The sequence below is a fragment of the Trachemys scripta genome, chromosome 15, assembly GCF_013100865.1.
Source record: "Trachemys scripta elegans isolate TJP31775 chromosome 15, CAS_Tse_1.0, whole genome shotgun sequence".
Lineage (NCBI taxonomy): Eukaryota > Metazoa > Chordata > Testudines > Emydidae > Trachemys > Trachemys scripta.
The window spans coordinates 6203987-6219326 of record NC_048312.1 but is presented as its reverse complement, the minus strand read 5'-3'; the positions used below and the strand labels follow the sequence as shown (position 1 = coordinate 6219326).

Below are 15340 nucleotides of genomic sequence, written 5' to 3'. Positions count from 1 at the left end.
AGATACAAGCAAAAAGTGACATAAGGAAGGGGAGGGGAAGGTGTGTTTGGCTTTTTCCCCCCCTTGCAGACATCATTTTTAAAAAAGCATTTTTACCTGACAGAGAGCTGATGTATTACATACATCTGCAGTTTTGGTAACTTCCCTAATTTGCCCCCATTAATTTCTGAATTTGCAGCATGTTATTGATCTAATAATACCTGACTGAAGCAGCAGATGCTTTTTAACAACCTATTTCTGTTAATTCACTGGAGAAATGGGGGGTAGCGGGGCACATTAGCATGGACTGTGTGCTCCCTTCCTCTGGTTGTATGGGGTTCATCAGAGCTGAGTGAGACAACAAATATTTATTAAATGCAGTTGTTAATTGCCAATATAAAAATACCCTTTTTAAGCAACTAGTGAATGTAGGTATAAAACCATGCAACCTGGAATTAATATAAGCTTTCTCTCAAAAATCGGAAGAAAAGGATAAGTATATTAATTAAGACACCTCCCCATCTGAAGGTGTCCTGTTCTAGCTGATCTAGATATAATTGGAATTGCAAGGCAATATGCACAGTTGGACCTTACAGCTTTTGCTCTGGGATGCTTGCTGCTGATTCCCCAGACTGAGAAGAGAGAGCAACAGATTCAGGTAAGCAGTGGTTTACATTTCTATGCACCTGGGCTGGAAAAAAAGCTCACAAAAGAAGGGCATGGAGCTTATTGCTCATGGGAAATGCGTATTAATCGGCTTCTTCCATCAATACTGAGAATTTACATTAACCAAAACTAAATGTTAAATTTCAACACCTGCTTAAGGTGAACAGAATGTGAAGAAAAGTAACCTATGTGGAGAAGCTATTAAAATTGATGCTACTGTGATAATGTTCAGTGTGATTATCATGGGACTAGTCCCATGTAAGCTATAAAATAGTGCTGCGAAGCCTTAGTTAAAACAAATTTGTTTGCCCTAATTTTTAAAACTTGTAATCTGTCTAATAGTTTAGTTAGTTTCCTTAATATGAGACACTTGACACCTTTGCCTCTCTTTAGAATGAACATTTGATGTGAGCATCTCACATGTTGTGACTGTGACGGGTTAGATCACAGAAACCCCCTTGGGAGCTGCCACCCGATGTGCAAAGACTACCCCTGCTTCTGTTTTCCTTGCCAGCTCAGGACTCCAGCACCCTGTCTTGCTGAGCCGGACACTCCCGTCTGGCTCCAGACACAGACCCAGGGTCTGAATCTCCTGTCCGAAAGCCGCAAGTTTACCTGAAAACAGCTCGCAGTAGTGTGCTTGTCTTTAGCACTCAGATGCCCAACTCCCAATGGGGTCTAAACCCAGATAAATCCGTTTTACCCTGCATAAAGTTTATGCAGGGCAAACTCATAAATTGTTCGCCCTCTATAACACTGATAGAGAGATATGCACAGTTGTTTGCTCCCCCAGGTATTAATACATACTCTGAGTGAATTACTAAATAGAAAGTGATTTTATTAAATACAGACAGTAGGATTTAAGTGGTTCAAAGTAGTAACAGACAGAACAAAGTAAGTCACAAGCAAAATAAAATAAAATGCGCAAATCTATGCCTAATTAAACTGAATACAGATAATCTCACCCTCAGAGATGCTTCAGTAAGTTTTTCTCAGACTGGACACCTTCCAGGCCTGGGCACAATTCTTTCCCCTGGTGCAGCTCTTGTTGCAGCTCAGGTGATAGCTAGGGGATTCTTCATGATGGCTTCTCTCCCTCTCTCTTCTCTTCCCCCCTTTATATATCTTTTGCATAAGGCGGGAACTCTTTGTCTCTCTGGGTTTCCACCCCCCCTCACTGGAAAAGCACCAGGTTAAAGATGGATTCCAGTTCAGGTGACATGATCACATGTCACTGCAAGACTTCATGACCCACTTGCCAGCACACACATATACAGGAAGACTCACAGGTAAATACAGCCATCTGCAGACAATGGGAGTCATCAAGATTCCAAACCATCATTAATGGTCCACATTTTACACAATTACAATAGGCCCTCAGAGTTACATTTTATATTTCTAGTTTTAGATACAAGAGTGGTACATTTATACAAATCAGATGATCACACTCAGTAGATTATAAGCTTTGTAATGATACCTTACAAGAGACCTTTTGCATGAGGCATATCCCAGTTACTTACATTCACTTATTACCGTATTTTCTCTAAAACTGTCTCAGTTACATTATATTGACTTATCAAGTTTTTATAAAACCATATAGACTGCACAACGTCACAGTGACCCACACCTTTTCTTTGCATTAAAGCAGTGTCCCAGCTGCCAATTTGTATCTTCACTATTCCCTTTCCTTTCTCTCAGCATTTTCTCCTATGGAGTAAAGGAGGAGTGAAAGCTTCATGGGGCCCTGCATGCTGCTCCTACAACTACCAAGATAGCATTGGCAGTACTAATACACACATTTTTAATTTATTCATATGGCACAATATTAATTTGTGAATACATCTACAAGCCACCCAAGGTTTAGTTTGTCTACATTTTAGAAATGCTTGTCTATTTTTAGTTTCACACATTTTTACATTGTATTTGTATTTCTTTATGCAATATTTTTTCTTTTTTTTCTTTTGTGGAGAGAGAAATTCCTTGGCTCCGTTTCCCACAATGGAGTAAATCCAAACTGTTGACCACAAGTGTATAATAATTTCTGCTGTAGAACATGTTGCAGGAGTTAATCAAAACAAAAGCTTTTAAGCAAATAGTATGTACTGAAACCAAACAACTTCTCATTTGTTCCCCTGAGAATTTTTAGACTATAAAAATTCTGCATGTTTAACGTCAAACTAATTTTTCCAAGGGTTTCCTATCTTCATGTAACCCAGAGACTGTCCTACAGCAAGTAGATGAACACATGGACACTGGTGAGGTAGCAGGCTTTGCATCACAGGTAAACTAATGTAATCTCCTTATTCATAGACTTTAAGAGGAGAAGGGGCCATTAGACCATCTAGTCTGACCTGTGTATCTCAGGCTATTAACTTTCACCCAGTTACTCCTATGTTGAGCCCAAAAATGTCTGGCTAAAGCCTATTTTCTAGAAAGATATCCAATCTTGATTTTGAAGACGGCAAGAGATGGAGAATCCCACCACTTCCACTGGGAGTTTGTTCCAGTGGTTAGTCACTCTATTAAACTTGTGCCCCATTTCTAGGTTGAATTTGTCTGGCTTCAGCTTCTAGCCATTGGTTTCTGTTATGCCTTTCTCTGCTAGATTAAAGAACCCTTTAGTACCCAGTATTCTTACCTAGTGAAGGGATTTATACACTAATCAAGTCATCTCAATTTTTCTTTGATAAACTAACCAGACTAAGCTCTTTAACGCTCACCGTAAGGCATTTTCTCCAGCCCTGGAATCATTTTTGCAGTTCTTCTGCGCCCTGTCCAATTGTTTGTTTTTTTTAAGAAGTAAACACCAGAACCTTATGCATTATTCCAGAAGCGGTCACACCAATGCCATACAGAAAGATCACCTCCCTACTTATTTCTCCCTCATTTAAACATCCAAGGATTGTACCAACCCTTTTTGCTTGATTAATAAGATGGTGACAAAGAAAAACACAAGTTTGATGCACAGAAGGGCACTGTTAGTACACTTTGTTCGTTACCAAAATAAGTCAGTAGTAGTTGTAAGGAAATAAATTTTTGCAGTCTGTTAATTATTCTGTAATTGACTCACTGATGACTGTGATTACACAATGCTGTTCTGTAGCACACTCCATGTATGGAGGCCAGCATTGTTTGAAGAATAGCTAACTGTCAGATCAGTAGTATGGTACTAACTAAACACAGCAAGGCTCTAACCAAACAAAACTGCTAAGAACAGCTCTATACTGTTTTTTTTCTGGCTCTGTCTGACTCACTGTGGGTGAGTTTACTTAACTTCCCTATCTGAGAGACAAGAATATTTAATCCTCAAATCATCCTACCTTCTTTATAAGAGAGCTTATATTTTCAAAGTGCTGTAAAAACATTAAGTGGGAAAAAGCTAGTAAGATAGACCCTTGACAAACAAATAAGAGCTCAGTATAGGAAAATTAATTTAATTGTATCTAAAATATTTAACTCTTCTGCCACTTTCAGATTAGGTGTTTAATTCTGGACAACATCATAAACGAGAAACAATATGAAGGATTTTTGAAAACAAAATACTTCCCATTATTGAAGCTACAGGTGATGAACACTCACAGAGTGAAAGAATTAGTGGATTACCTTGTCAGCAAGAGCTGGTAGGTTAACAAGGTGTAGTATGGTGGTGCACTGTAGATAAAATTAGAAAAAAAACTCCTATGGAAGTTAGACTCTTACAGTATTTACTGTAACGTTTTTGTTTATTAGGACTCTAGTGACTTACCAGCACACCATATCCAAGAGTTTTACAAGCACAGACAATTAAATGTTTTTTCTTTAAGGTGACTAAGAAATCCTCCATGCTCCCTGGCACTCTACTTACAGTGCTGGGGGCATGGTCTGAAAGTAATGGATCACTGATTTGGTAAAGTTATTTGTACCAAACGTCAGGAGTTGGCATTTTGCTCCTTGACTCAATAAGACTTGGACATGTGTTCTATTGAGATGGAAAGAGTAAGCTTACTGAAAGTTCCACAAAAACAGCCTATTGAGCTGACTGGTCACATGGGACTGGCTCTCTAGGGGTGTTTTTATGGAATTTAGCAGCGGTAAACAAATATTTACTCTCCCAGATGAGCAACTGTACGCGCCACAGTGTTTTGTGATCACAAATGGGTGAGGCTGCGTGTCTGTCATAGATTCCGTGACTTTCTGTGACCTCCACGGCGGCTGGCTCCGGGGCTGCCCAAACAGCTCAAGCAGCCCCAGGGCCAGCCACACCGGCCGCTGCTGGGCCAGTCTCAGGCCACCATGGACCCGCCCTCTCAGCAGCAGTTTAGGTGTGGGAGGGAGCTCAGGGCTAGGGCAGAGGGTTATGGTGTGGGGCAGCACTTACCTCAGGGGGGCTTCCTGAAAGCGGCAGGCATGTCCCTGCAGCTCCTAAGTGGAGGAGCCAGGGGGCTATGCACCCTGCCCCTGCCTACAGCCACCACCCTAGCAGTCAATGTGAGCTGCGGAGCTGGGGCTCGTGGCAGGGGGCAGCACATCAAGCCCCCCACACACACACACAGCCTTCCCTCCCCCTAGGAGCTGCAGAGACATGCCGGCTGCTTCCAGGGAGCTGTGTGGAGCCAGGTAGGGAGCTTACTAGCCCCACCAATCCTCCTCTCTCCCCCAGCACCAGCAGGGGTCCCAGCCCACCACCTCAGGGCCCAAGTTTCAGTTAGGGCTATATAGTACAAGTCATGGACAGGTCACGGGTTGTGAATTTTTGTTTTCTGCCTGTGACTTGTCCATGACTTTTACTAAAAATACCCATGACTAAAATTTAGCCTTACACATGGATAGAAATCCACTGTAAGTCTAAACTCCTGCTATAGGATATAGCAGGTGTTGGCTTTTCGTAAATAACTAGGTTTTAGGGAGACCTTTTTCCCTTCCAGGATTATCTACTGAAAAGGAGTAGAGAAAAATAGTCAAAACTCCTGTTAGGCCTTCAAGGCAGGGGTGGCCAACCTGTGGCTCCGGAGCCACATGCAGCTCCTTGTATAGGCACCGACTCTGGGGCTGGAGCTACAGGCGCCAACTTTCCAATGTGCCAGGAGGTGCTCACTGCTCAACCCCTGGCTCTGCCACAGTCCCTGCCCCCATTCCTCTGAGCCTGTTATTCCCTCCCCCCACCACCCCTCCCCAAGCCTCCTGCACACCACAAAACAGCTGATCAGGAGGAAGGGGGAGGCGCTGATTGGCAGGGCTGCTGGTGGGGTGGGAGGCGCTGGGGGTGGGGAGCTGATGGGGGGGAGGGGCTGGTGACATTACTGTAGCTCTTTGGCAATGTACAGTGGTAAATTCTGGCTCCTTCTCAGGCTCAGGTTGGCCATCCCTGCTTTAGGGAATTAGAAAAGAAGAGAAATCACAAAAACTTTGTTTATATGCATTGTTTTATAGTTAAATGCACATTGTCTAAATTCTCTGCATTGTAGAGTATTATGGAAATTGAGGGAGATTAGTTTTGTCAGCTGTGAAACAAACTTTATTTTGTCCTTTACAGCATGGATGATGCAGCAGCCCTAATAGTAGAATATCAGAAACGATGTGGAAATCCCATTCTGGCAGATAGATCATCTTGTGATATTTTGAAGGTAAAAGGCTTTAGTTATCCGACTTATGTTGGTTTAAAGAGAAAATACTGAAACCTAAGACATTCATTCAGACTAAAGAACAAAATGCTCTTAGACCAGTTAAAGACTCTCTCCTATATTAGTTATTTTTCTATTTTAGTATCATTTCATGGTAGAATTCTAAGTTTCAAATATGCAAATAAAATCTATGCAATATTTCTTATATAAAAAGGGAACTTTATGCCTATTTCAATGCTCCTATCCCATTTTCCTAGAAACTTATCCTTTTGTAATACTTCTATTCCTATAAAAAGTTACTAAGCTCTTGTGTGTTCCTCTTTTCTTCCCCTCCAGATGTTTCTGAGTGGACCAGAGTAGACTTCTGGAAACAGCTATCCCCAGGAGCATGTAACTTGATCTATATCCCTTCTCTTCCAGGGGCAAGATTGTTTCAAACTGTATTGGTCACATGCATTGTGTTTAAAGGGGAACTAAGCTGAAACCTAAGTACCCTTGCAACAAAAGTTACCATTCAAATTTTTTTTTATTGCTCCTGGCTAACGGACATTCACATTAATTTAAGTGTGCTGTCCATGTGAAAGAGTTAAAGGCTTCCCTTACATTGTATGACCTCTTTCTTCTCTTCCACTTCCCCCTCCCAGACAACTTGGTTTAATCTCAGCACTTCAATACTGAAATAATTAAGTGAGAATTTTAAACTTCACTTTCTTTCAAGAGTTGTATGAAGTCATTGCTGTGGCTTTCTAATTTCTCCTCAATGTCAGGCTTTTTTGCTGTTTTTTACAACCTTTCCTAGTCTCAAATCCTATTAAGATAAAATTCACTTTGTAAGCTGTGCGATAAGGATTTCTAAACAAGATTGTAAATGTTAGTGTATCTTATGTAAAATATTTTGTAGACTTGGTTTTCATTCAAGGATGGGCACAAATAAAACAGACAAGCTCAAATTTTGAACTTAACTTAGAAAATATTAATGTTTGTAATGTAAACTAACTAAAACATTCTCCCCAGACTTTCTATACATGCTACTTGAATAGGGTAAGTTGATACTGATTTCAGTGAAATTAAGATGTTAGATAACTTCTCTAAAACCAACTGTGTGTATAAACAAACAATTTAACTGCCATTGTTTTATTATGACACTGTTCTTTCTTTGAGACAAAAGTATATGGATGAATTCCTCCAAAGACAACTGAGTACCTTCCTAAAACTGAGTGAAAACATGCCAATAAACTGAGCACACTTAAAATAGATACAACCAACCTGTGCCCTTATATCTTTAAGACCCATGTATATATTCTAGTAATATCATACTAACAAAAGTAATAACCCGATGGCCGTTTAATTAATCTAGCAATAGTTCTGTTTTTCAGCTGTCAGCTAATGCAGACTGAATAACACAGTAAAATAGATAAGGGACTAAGTTGAATAAGTGTTATACTAGCTGAGTGAGGAGAAAGAAATTAGAAAAAGCTTTGTGCTTGTGTCATGCTAAGTTGTCTAACAAATTGAGTTATAAGAAGATACACCTCCAATCCTACAATAAATACTCTCAGCATTTGAAAGGAGAATCACACTCTTTTGTGGAAAAGCAGTTTCTTGTAAAAACAGTGAGCTATTCTAGTGTAGCAAGCCACTCTCAGAATGCAGAGAAAAAGATGCTTGCTGTTCTTTATGAAACAAACATCAATAATACTCTGCAAGAAACGCTGCTATGGCTCCCTTTCTTAGTGGGATAATTTAGTACAAAATGGCAGGCATGAGCAACAGAAGCTACCCTACTATGTAGAGCTTGGGTTGAGTAGTTTCAGCTGAGAATAGGAAATCCACAAGTCCTAGTATTTCAAAATCAATTTTTGGGGTCTATATAAATGAACTATGGTCTTCAACTTTCTAAAGATGAGCAAGTCAAGTGAAACTAAACTATCTAAACTCTTGTATACAGACAGGACCACTTCTATATAACCTCAGTTTAACATTTTATCTTGATTTATTTTTTCCTTTAAATCTGGAATAAGTAAGGCAAACCTAATCAGATGGTCATTGGTTAAACTGGAACAAGTAATTGAAGACTGTTTGTGTATGCTCCAAAACTGGTCATGCAGTGCTTTAGAACTAGTTTGATTTCATAGAGAAGTTGTACTTTAAGTAACAGAACCTTAACATTAGTTTTATCCAGGTAATTTCAGGAACAGTATTAAATCATTTTACTCTTGCTCTTGACTTAGACACTAATCTGAGTGAGAAATATTAAATATGGTTTAAAACAAACATGTTATGGCTCACTTCTTAAGGTTTGTTCACACACGCTTCATTTTAGCTATTCCAGAATAATTTTGTGCGGCCACTTATTCTAGAATAAAAGTGCCAGTTCCAAAGTGGATTAAACTAATTACAAACAATAAACTCATTCCACCACATAGGGCATATTTCAGAATAGCAACTGCACTCTAAATTCACACCCTACTTTAATTCAGTTTAAGTTTCACGCGTTAGACAAGTCTTTTGCTGTCAAGAGGCTTCAGCTAATTTTTTCCCCAAAATGGATAAATTACTTTAAATTGCATTAAATGTGCAGGTTCTGTAAATGCTATTACCAAAAGTAGAGTACTGTCACAAGCTTATGAATAATTCAGTATATTTCAAAACAATTTCAACTGTTACACGTAGCTTTGCCTTAATGGTTTATCGTTCAAAATAAGTTTTATATAAATAAAACCTGACTGATTGAAAAACAAGTTTATTACAACATTAAAGGTAGTTATTTAACAAGACTGATTGTACACCTAAGGCATTTTGCACCATAACAGGATATTTTACAAGCTGAACCATACATAGAAAACAAGCAAGAGTGTGCCATTGTTTGGAAGCTATGTATTATAAACTAGTTACACTGCTATAGGCTACAAGCAGTTAGCAAGTGTTTAATACTGCAAACAATCAAATATTGCAGACAGTTTGTGGTTTGTGAATGCTCAATTACTTGACTAGAAGGCGAGGGAATGAGATGGTAAAGAGCACCAGAAGATTCATTTTAGGTTTTTTTGTACTCAATTCTTTCTACTTTCACATCATCTCCAATTAGTTGATACACATAGGTAACTACTGTGGAAGCTTGGATATCCATCAGCACAAATGAAGGAATGATGTTGCTGGAAAGAAAAACTGATTGTTAATATCAGGAAATTATAAAACTCCAACATTAAGGAATCTAGCTTTGAGAAATACCTAATGAGTTGCTCCAAAGAATTTGAATTTTATAAGCATGATCTAACAAAAAGTTGGAAAACAAGACGAGATATTTCAACAAACTCATCTTAAGCAAATGCATTTAGAAGGTATTGTAGGAAAATCTTTGACACCAACAGCACAATGTGTTTTGGTTATCTAGCAAATAACCCTAAAAATTAACTCATGCACAGCAGCTGTTTCCTCTGATAATCCCCCAGCAGTGATGTTAACTATCTAGTCAACCTGACAAAGATTAGGAAGGCTTTAGTTATTACTTCCTAGTCTGTGCGCACAGGAAAGAGGCAGCAACAATAAAAACACACACATGCTGAGCAGCTGTTTTCAACCTTTTCTTTTCTAGACCCAAACCTTTGAGAAGTGATACAGAAATGCAATACTGAAGTTTCCAAAAAAAAAAACCCCAAAAAACCAAATTCATGTTAGTGTGAATAAGGCCTGTTAGTATGTATATGGCTTGATAACTGGTGTATTAGAACAGTTATTACTGTAAAATTAGTGCTAATGAACAATGATGGGTATGATATAAAAACCTAGGTAAATAGACAACTGTCCAACTTATTTTAACTCACTTCTCCAAGGCACTATAAGCTCCTGTAGCTGACCCGGGGTTGATGTAGAACTTGTTTTCATGCTCAAATGCCTCAAATTTGTGTGTATGCCCTGAAATTAAAATGTCCACATCAAACTGCCTTTGTAGCAGTGCCAGGCTGGCCATATCTCCCCATGGTATAACTTGATGGCCATGGATCAGCCCAATTTTGAACTGCCCAACGGTTACAACTTTCTGTTCTGGATAATTCAGGTTCTAAAAATTAAAAACAAATATACAACATACAGATTACATATACTGAAACAGACTCCATCTTCAAAGGGAATTAAGTTATTTGCTATATATTCATATCACACAAAAATCTGCTACTCCTGAGAATGAGCTAGAGACCCTCTTCAACTTAAGTTTTTCTTCACTGAAGAATGCAGAAACTTCTAGCAGGAATACCACACCCAGCCAGAAATCAACTGCATCAAAGCCAACTATGTTGCCTTAAAGGTGGCTTATAGAAATATTGAAATAATAAATTATTTACAGTTTCAAAATTAAGTTAGAATTACAAAACTGCATCTGACCTAGGAACTTCAACATCTTGGCAACAGCGGCTATTTGATGGCAAATAGGTTCAACTATTTTATTACAATGCTTAATCAAATGTAATTAAATAAACCAAACTACATGAATTCAAGAGTCAGCTTTGTCCTTCTTGGGCATGGGGTAAGAACTAGGCTTAAGTCATTTTTACTGGTTATGACTATAGAGTACTGCTTATTTGCTTTTTACCCTGTTCTTTATTAAGTAACTATAACTGTCTCAATTTTGTCAATTTCCTTAAATGGTGTAAAGGGAGTTATAAATAACTCAAGTGTCAGACTGTTTTTAAAAGTCTTTGTAGAGAGGTCATTACCTCATCAAAGTCTCCTCTTACAATGTGAACATCCCCAGCCAAAGTCTTGAGGTAGTCATAGCTCTCCTTGGTGCAGAGGTTTCCGGTGCAGAGGATGTGCTGGATCTTTCCTGGGACCAGCAGTTTTTTGAACTTAGCTGGGAGGTTGTTGCATCGATGTGGGATGTGAAGGTCTCCTAATACTAATACCAGCTTATCAGGTGTCAAGGACAGGAAAAAGAGATGAGAATTACAGAACCTAACTGGAGCCAATAAAAATCAAGAAGCAAGAAATTTGCAAGTTTGGTTATCTTCAGTTTCACAATTCTGCATTTCTGATGCAAAATTATTGAAAAAAGAACTGAAACTGAGCTTATGCTTGGGATGTGGGTCTCAAAGTGAATGATGTCTCAGTGGTACAGACTGATGCCTTGTCTACACTACAAGGCTTTTGCCAATATAGGTATGGCATTAAAACCCTCTAGCAATAGATGCACTTAATATGAAAGTCCTTGTACTTGTATAATTTATGCTGGTTTTGAGAAATGGCATTACCAATACCAGTACAAGCACAGTTATACTGGTGTAACTGCATCTACAGTCCACCTTATGTTGGCTGTTCGTAAAAGACACATTCCTGTCAGACATACCTTAAGTGGTAAAATTTAAATTTAGACCAGGCGTAGGTTATGGCTACTTCCCTTTCATTATTTCAAGTTTCCCTTTACTTCAGTATTTAATCATTTTGATTTCCTAAAATGAGTTTGCAGTGTGTCTCAGTGTTTAAACTGAATAAAAAGTTTGTCAAAAGCCAAAATAATAAAACATCTTAGCTTCCATTAGACTGTATCAAGTACATCTTTGTCAAAAAGTTGATTTTAATAGAGCATTGCAAGCTGAACATGGACCAGACCAGAATAGAACTATGAATACATAAAACTATTCAAGGAAACACTCTATGAAGCATGGTAAGTGCTGACAGAGTACAAGTGATGCAATCAACCAACAAGTAATATCTGTTAGTCTATATCTCAAAGCTAGGATGTCACCATTATTAAATAAATCACCTGTACTATCATCACACCTTTAATTTGAATAATTGATTACAAAGGTAGCCTACAATGTAATGTCACAGACTTTTTAAACTTGTTATTTAGGAAACAAAATTAATGCAGACAAAGTATCAATAAACCAAGCTTAATTTGATTATGCAACAACTGTGTGAAAAGGGTTGTAAAGAAAAAACTGTTACAGGCCACATGAACATCGGATAAAAAGCAAGCATTCCTATTATTCTGATAAATAAGTCAATATACTACTTGTTTTCTTTCAAGCGTAGTGGTGTTGATTTATGGTAATACCAAAAATGTAATAACATTGGGCTAGTCTACACTGGCAACGCTTTAATGTGGCTTGTGTAGCCGCGGCAGAGCACTGGGAGAGAGCTCTCCTGGCCCTAAAAATAAAACCACCTCCTTGAGGGGCATAGCTACCAGTGGTGGGAGCGTAGGTCCCGGCGCTGCTGCACTGTCTACACTGGCGCTTTACAGTACTGAAACTTGCTGGGTGAGTGTTTTTTCACACCCCTGAGCAAGAAAGTTGCAGCGCTGTAAATTGCCAATGTAGATAAGTCCATTGTAAACAAACATATAAGCTGCTCTCCAGACAAATATAAGAGTTAGATATCACTACTTGTAGCTACACTATGAATTAACCATAACATTGTCTACATTATAAATTTTGTCCTTTGCATTTTATTCCAGCAACCATGCAGCAGCACTCAACAATGTTAACAGAAGTGCAGATAGGGCTTGGGCATTTTTACCAGTGTTGTGAAACCCTTACACTGAGCAGGCTATGTCTACGCTACCTGCTGGATCGGTGGGTAGTGATCGATCTCTCGGGAATCGATTTATCGCGTCTCACCTAGATGCGATAAATCGATCCCCGAACGCACTCCCCGCTGCGAGAGGCGGAAGCAGAGTCGACAGGGGAGCGGTGGCCATCAATCAATCCTGTGCCGTGAGGACGCAAAGTAAGTCAATCTAAGTCGATCTAAGATGCGTCAACTTCAGCTACGCTGTTCTCGTAGCTGAAGTTGTACATCTTAGGCCTGGTCTACACTGGGGGGCTGGAATCGATCTAAGTATCCAAACTATGCAAGAGAGGGGAATATTATAACTCAAAGAATTGGTAAAGTGATACAGAATCTTTAACCTGTGAGCCACCGGTTCAAGTCCAAGTCAGTAGTGATATAAAGCACTTACTACTTCTGGTAGTCTCAGAAATAAGAAGGCCTTCCACTAGTTCCCAGTGGACAGATGGCTTATTACTCCTAAAGATGGTCCCTCCAGCTCAAAAAGGAAGCACAGTGGCAAGACAGAGAAGTTTGCTGGGCTAGTGCCAGTGTTAGTGTTATACCTGTTCACTGGATGGCCTTCATTCCTCAGGGCTGTTAGGCTTTTCACCAGCACTTTGTTTATATTAAAAATTGGATAGGGCAAGAGAGGGAGAAACTTAAATTCTGGACTTCCTGTGCTACAAACTTTAAAAAAGTGAGCTAACATACTTGAGCTCCCATATTGTTAGAAAATTTTAAAATTTACATTTTAACAATGTTATACCCTCTACGTACTGATAGCATAACCATCTTAACTAAAACAGTTTTAAAACAATTTCCGAATATGGCCTATTTTGTAGCATAACTGATTTTGATGGCAACAAAACAATATGTGGGATCTTTAATCAAGTCTTACAAGATTTACATGCAACACTAGCTAGTTACATATGTAACGCCTTCCCCCAAATTATGCTCTCAGAGACACTCAACCTCGCTGAATCCAATATGTGCTGATGAATTGAGAGAAACCATTTTAGCCCCTAATTCAGATTCAAGTTTCCATCTATCAAGATAACTTGCTAGACTACAACAAGCAGCATTTTCTGCTGTACTAACTGTATCACATTTATCTCTGATAGACACAACAATCATGACAAAAAGCACCTAAGAATTTGGCTTTCAACAGAAATTTAGTTGCGGTCTTGACTATGGATTGGCTAGCAGCTATTCCATAATTCATACCTATTTTAACATTTAGTAACATTGACAAATCATCTACCACCAGTGTTAGCAAGAGCCAAGAGGAGTAAACTTACTCTGTGCCCAGCCTTATTGGAATGAAGAAGTTGATTGCAGACGGGGCAATGAAAAAACAGGGTGAAACATGAACAATGTTAAAAGAAAGCAACAGAAAAGAAAAAAATAGACATATGAATAGCCCAATGATTTTTTTTAATGTTATGAAAGGAAGTGTTAAAAAATCAGCTTTCCTGAAACTGTCTGAAACAATAGTGGAAGACTTTTTCAAGCTACCACTTCACAAAATATTCATACCACTGGTTGTAACTTTCCAGTGAACCAGTTATTCTTTTGAGTATTTTTCTTCTACCCCAATCTTTTTGAATTTCACATTAGACTGACTTAGTAAACAGTGACTGATCAGAATTTTCCCCCCCAAAACAAGAATCTCTATTGATGTCAATTTCATGGATTTCTATTCTTCCAAGAAATTGGTCACATATACTTCCCAAAAAGGTTATTCATATAAATGAATACTATTAAAGCAAACAATGTTGAAGATTACATGGTTAATACAAAACAGCATTCAAAAGAAATACAGAGGAACCTTGCTAATTTGCCTAAATTCCTGGGGGCCCAATATGAATTTCTGAACTTGGCATTAAGATGCACGTGAACAAGAGATAAAAAGGCAGGGATTGTGTCATAAACAGTTGCTTAGTTTTAGTTATTCTGTTACTTCGCAATAAGCGGGTTAGTCTAGATGTTGTGTCAAGTTCAGTGTAAAGAACAGCAAGGCCCCGATACAGAACTGTCCCTACAATTAAAGCTTTGGGACGAGGAGTCCGTTCTCGGTGAGCGTCACGAGACGGGAGGATTAGCCCGGTTCTGCTGTATCGCCGAGGCTAATGTAGCCCCGATCCCAGGGGAGCAGGGACGCCTCTGGCCCAGGAGCGGGAGGGGGGCGGGACGGGGGCCCCGGGGCAACAACGCACTGGGGGTGGGAAGGGGAGCTGGGCCCTCTCCAGCGGGTCGGGAGCTCCCGCTCACGGCCCCCAGCCCCCGGGGTGGCTCACCATCCTGCTCCAGTCCACTCGTCACCTCCTTCCCTTCCGCTCCGCAAAGGGCCAAGGAGCAGCGGGACGTCACGGATTCCGGAAGCCAAGGGCGGTTACAGTCTACGGCAGCGAGAAGGGATCATTCCAAGTCGGTACACACGAGGGCGCGTTCCTTAGCCGTCAGGCCTCGCGCTTCACCCGTCACTGTCAGACCGCGAGGGATGAGCCTCATCCGGGTTCCTGAGGCGCAGTTGGCCCCGCCCCCCT

At 39.7% G+C, this 15340-nt stretch overlaps 2 protein-coding genes across 4 annotated transcripts in view; one reads left to right on the top strand and one right to left on the bottom strand.

Annotated features, from left to right (window-relative positions):
- Positions 1-8775, top strand: part of KNTC1 (kinetochore associated 1) — a 73693-nt gene extending 64918 nt beyond the window's left edge. Inside the window, exons 60-64 of one of the 2 annotated variants that reach the window (XM_034790725.1) lie at positions 508-637; positions 2837-2926; positions 4120-4265; positions 6158-6248; positions 6582-8775. In XM_034790725.1, the coding sequence (XP_034646616.1) occupies positions 508-637; positions 2837-2926; positions 4120-4265; positions 6158-6248; positions 6582-6605 (481 nt within the window). In that variant the 3' untranslated portion in view covers positions 6606-8775. Of the gene's footprint in view, positions 1-507; positions 638-2836; positions 2927-4119; positions 4266-6157; positions 6521-6581 lie in introns of those variants that run through there. The other variant, XM_034790724.1, reaches the window with a different exon arrangement.
- A 197-nt stretch (positions 8776-8972) lies between these two features.
- Positions 8973-15278, bottom strand: VPS29 (VPS29 retromer complex component). Of its 2 annotated transcripts, XM_034790731.1 has the most exons (5): positions 15092-15276; positions 14093-14104; positions 10958-11149; positions 10070-10305; positions 8973-9400 (listed from the first exon to the last, which is right to left on the bottom strand). In XM_034790731.1, the coding sequence occupies exons 1-5, from the start codon at positions 15092-15094 to the stop codon at positions 9283-9285; spliced, it is 561 nt and encodes a 186-aa protein (XP_034646622.1). In that variant the 5' UTR covers positions 15095-15276; the 3' UTR covers positions 8973-9282. The 2 variants fall into 2 exon arrangements, with proteins under 2 accessions (XP_034646622.1, XP_034646623.1); XM_034790732.1 differs by lacking the exon at positions 14093-14104 and having other exon boundaries at positions 15092-15278.
- Between the last annotated feature and the right edge of the window lie 62 nt (positions 15279-15340).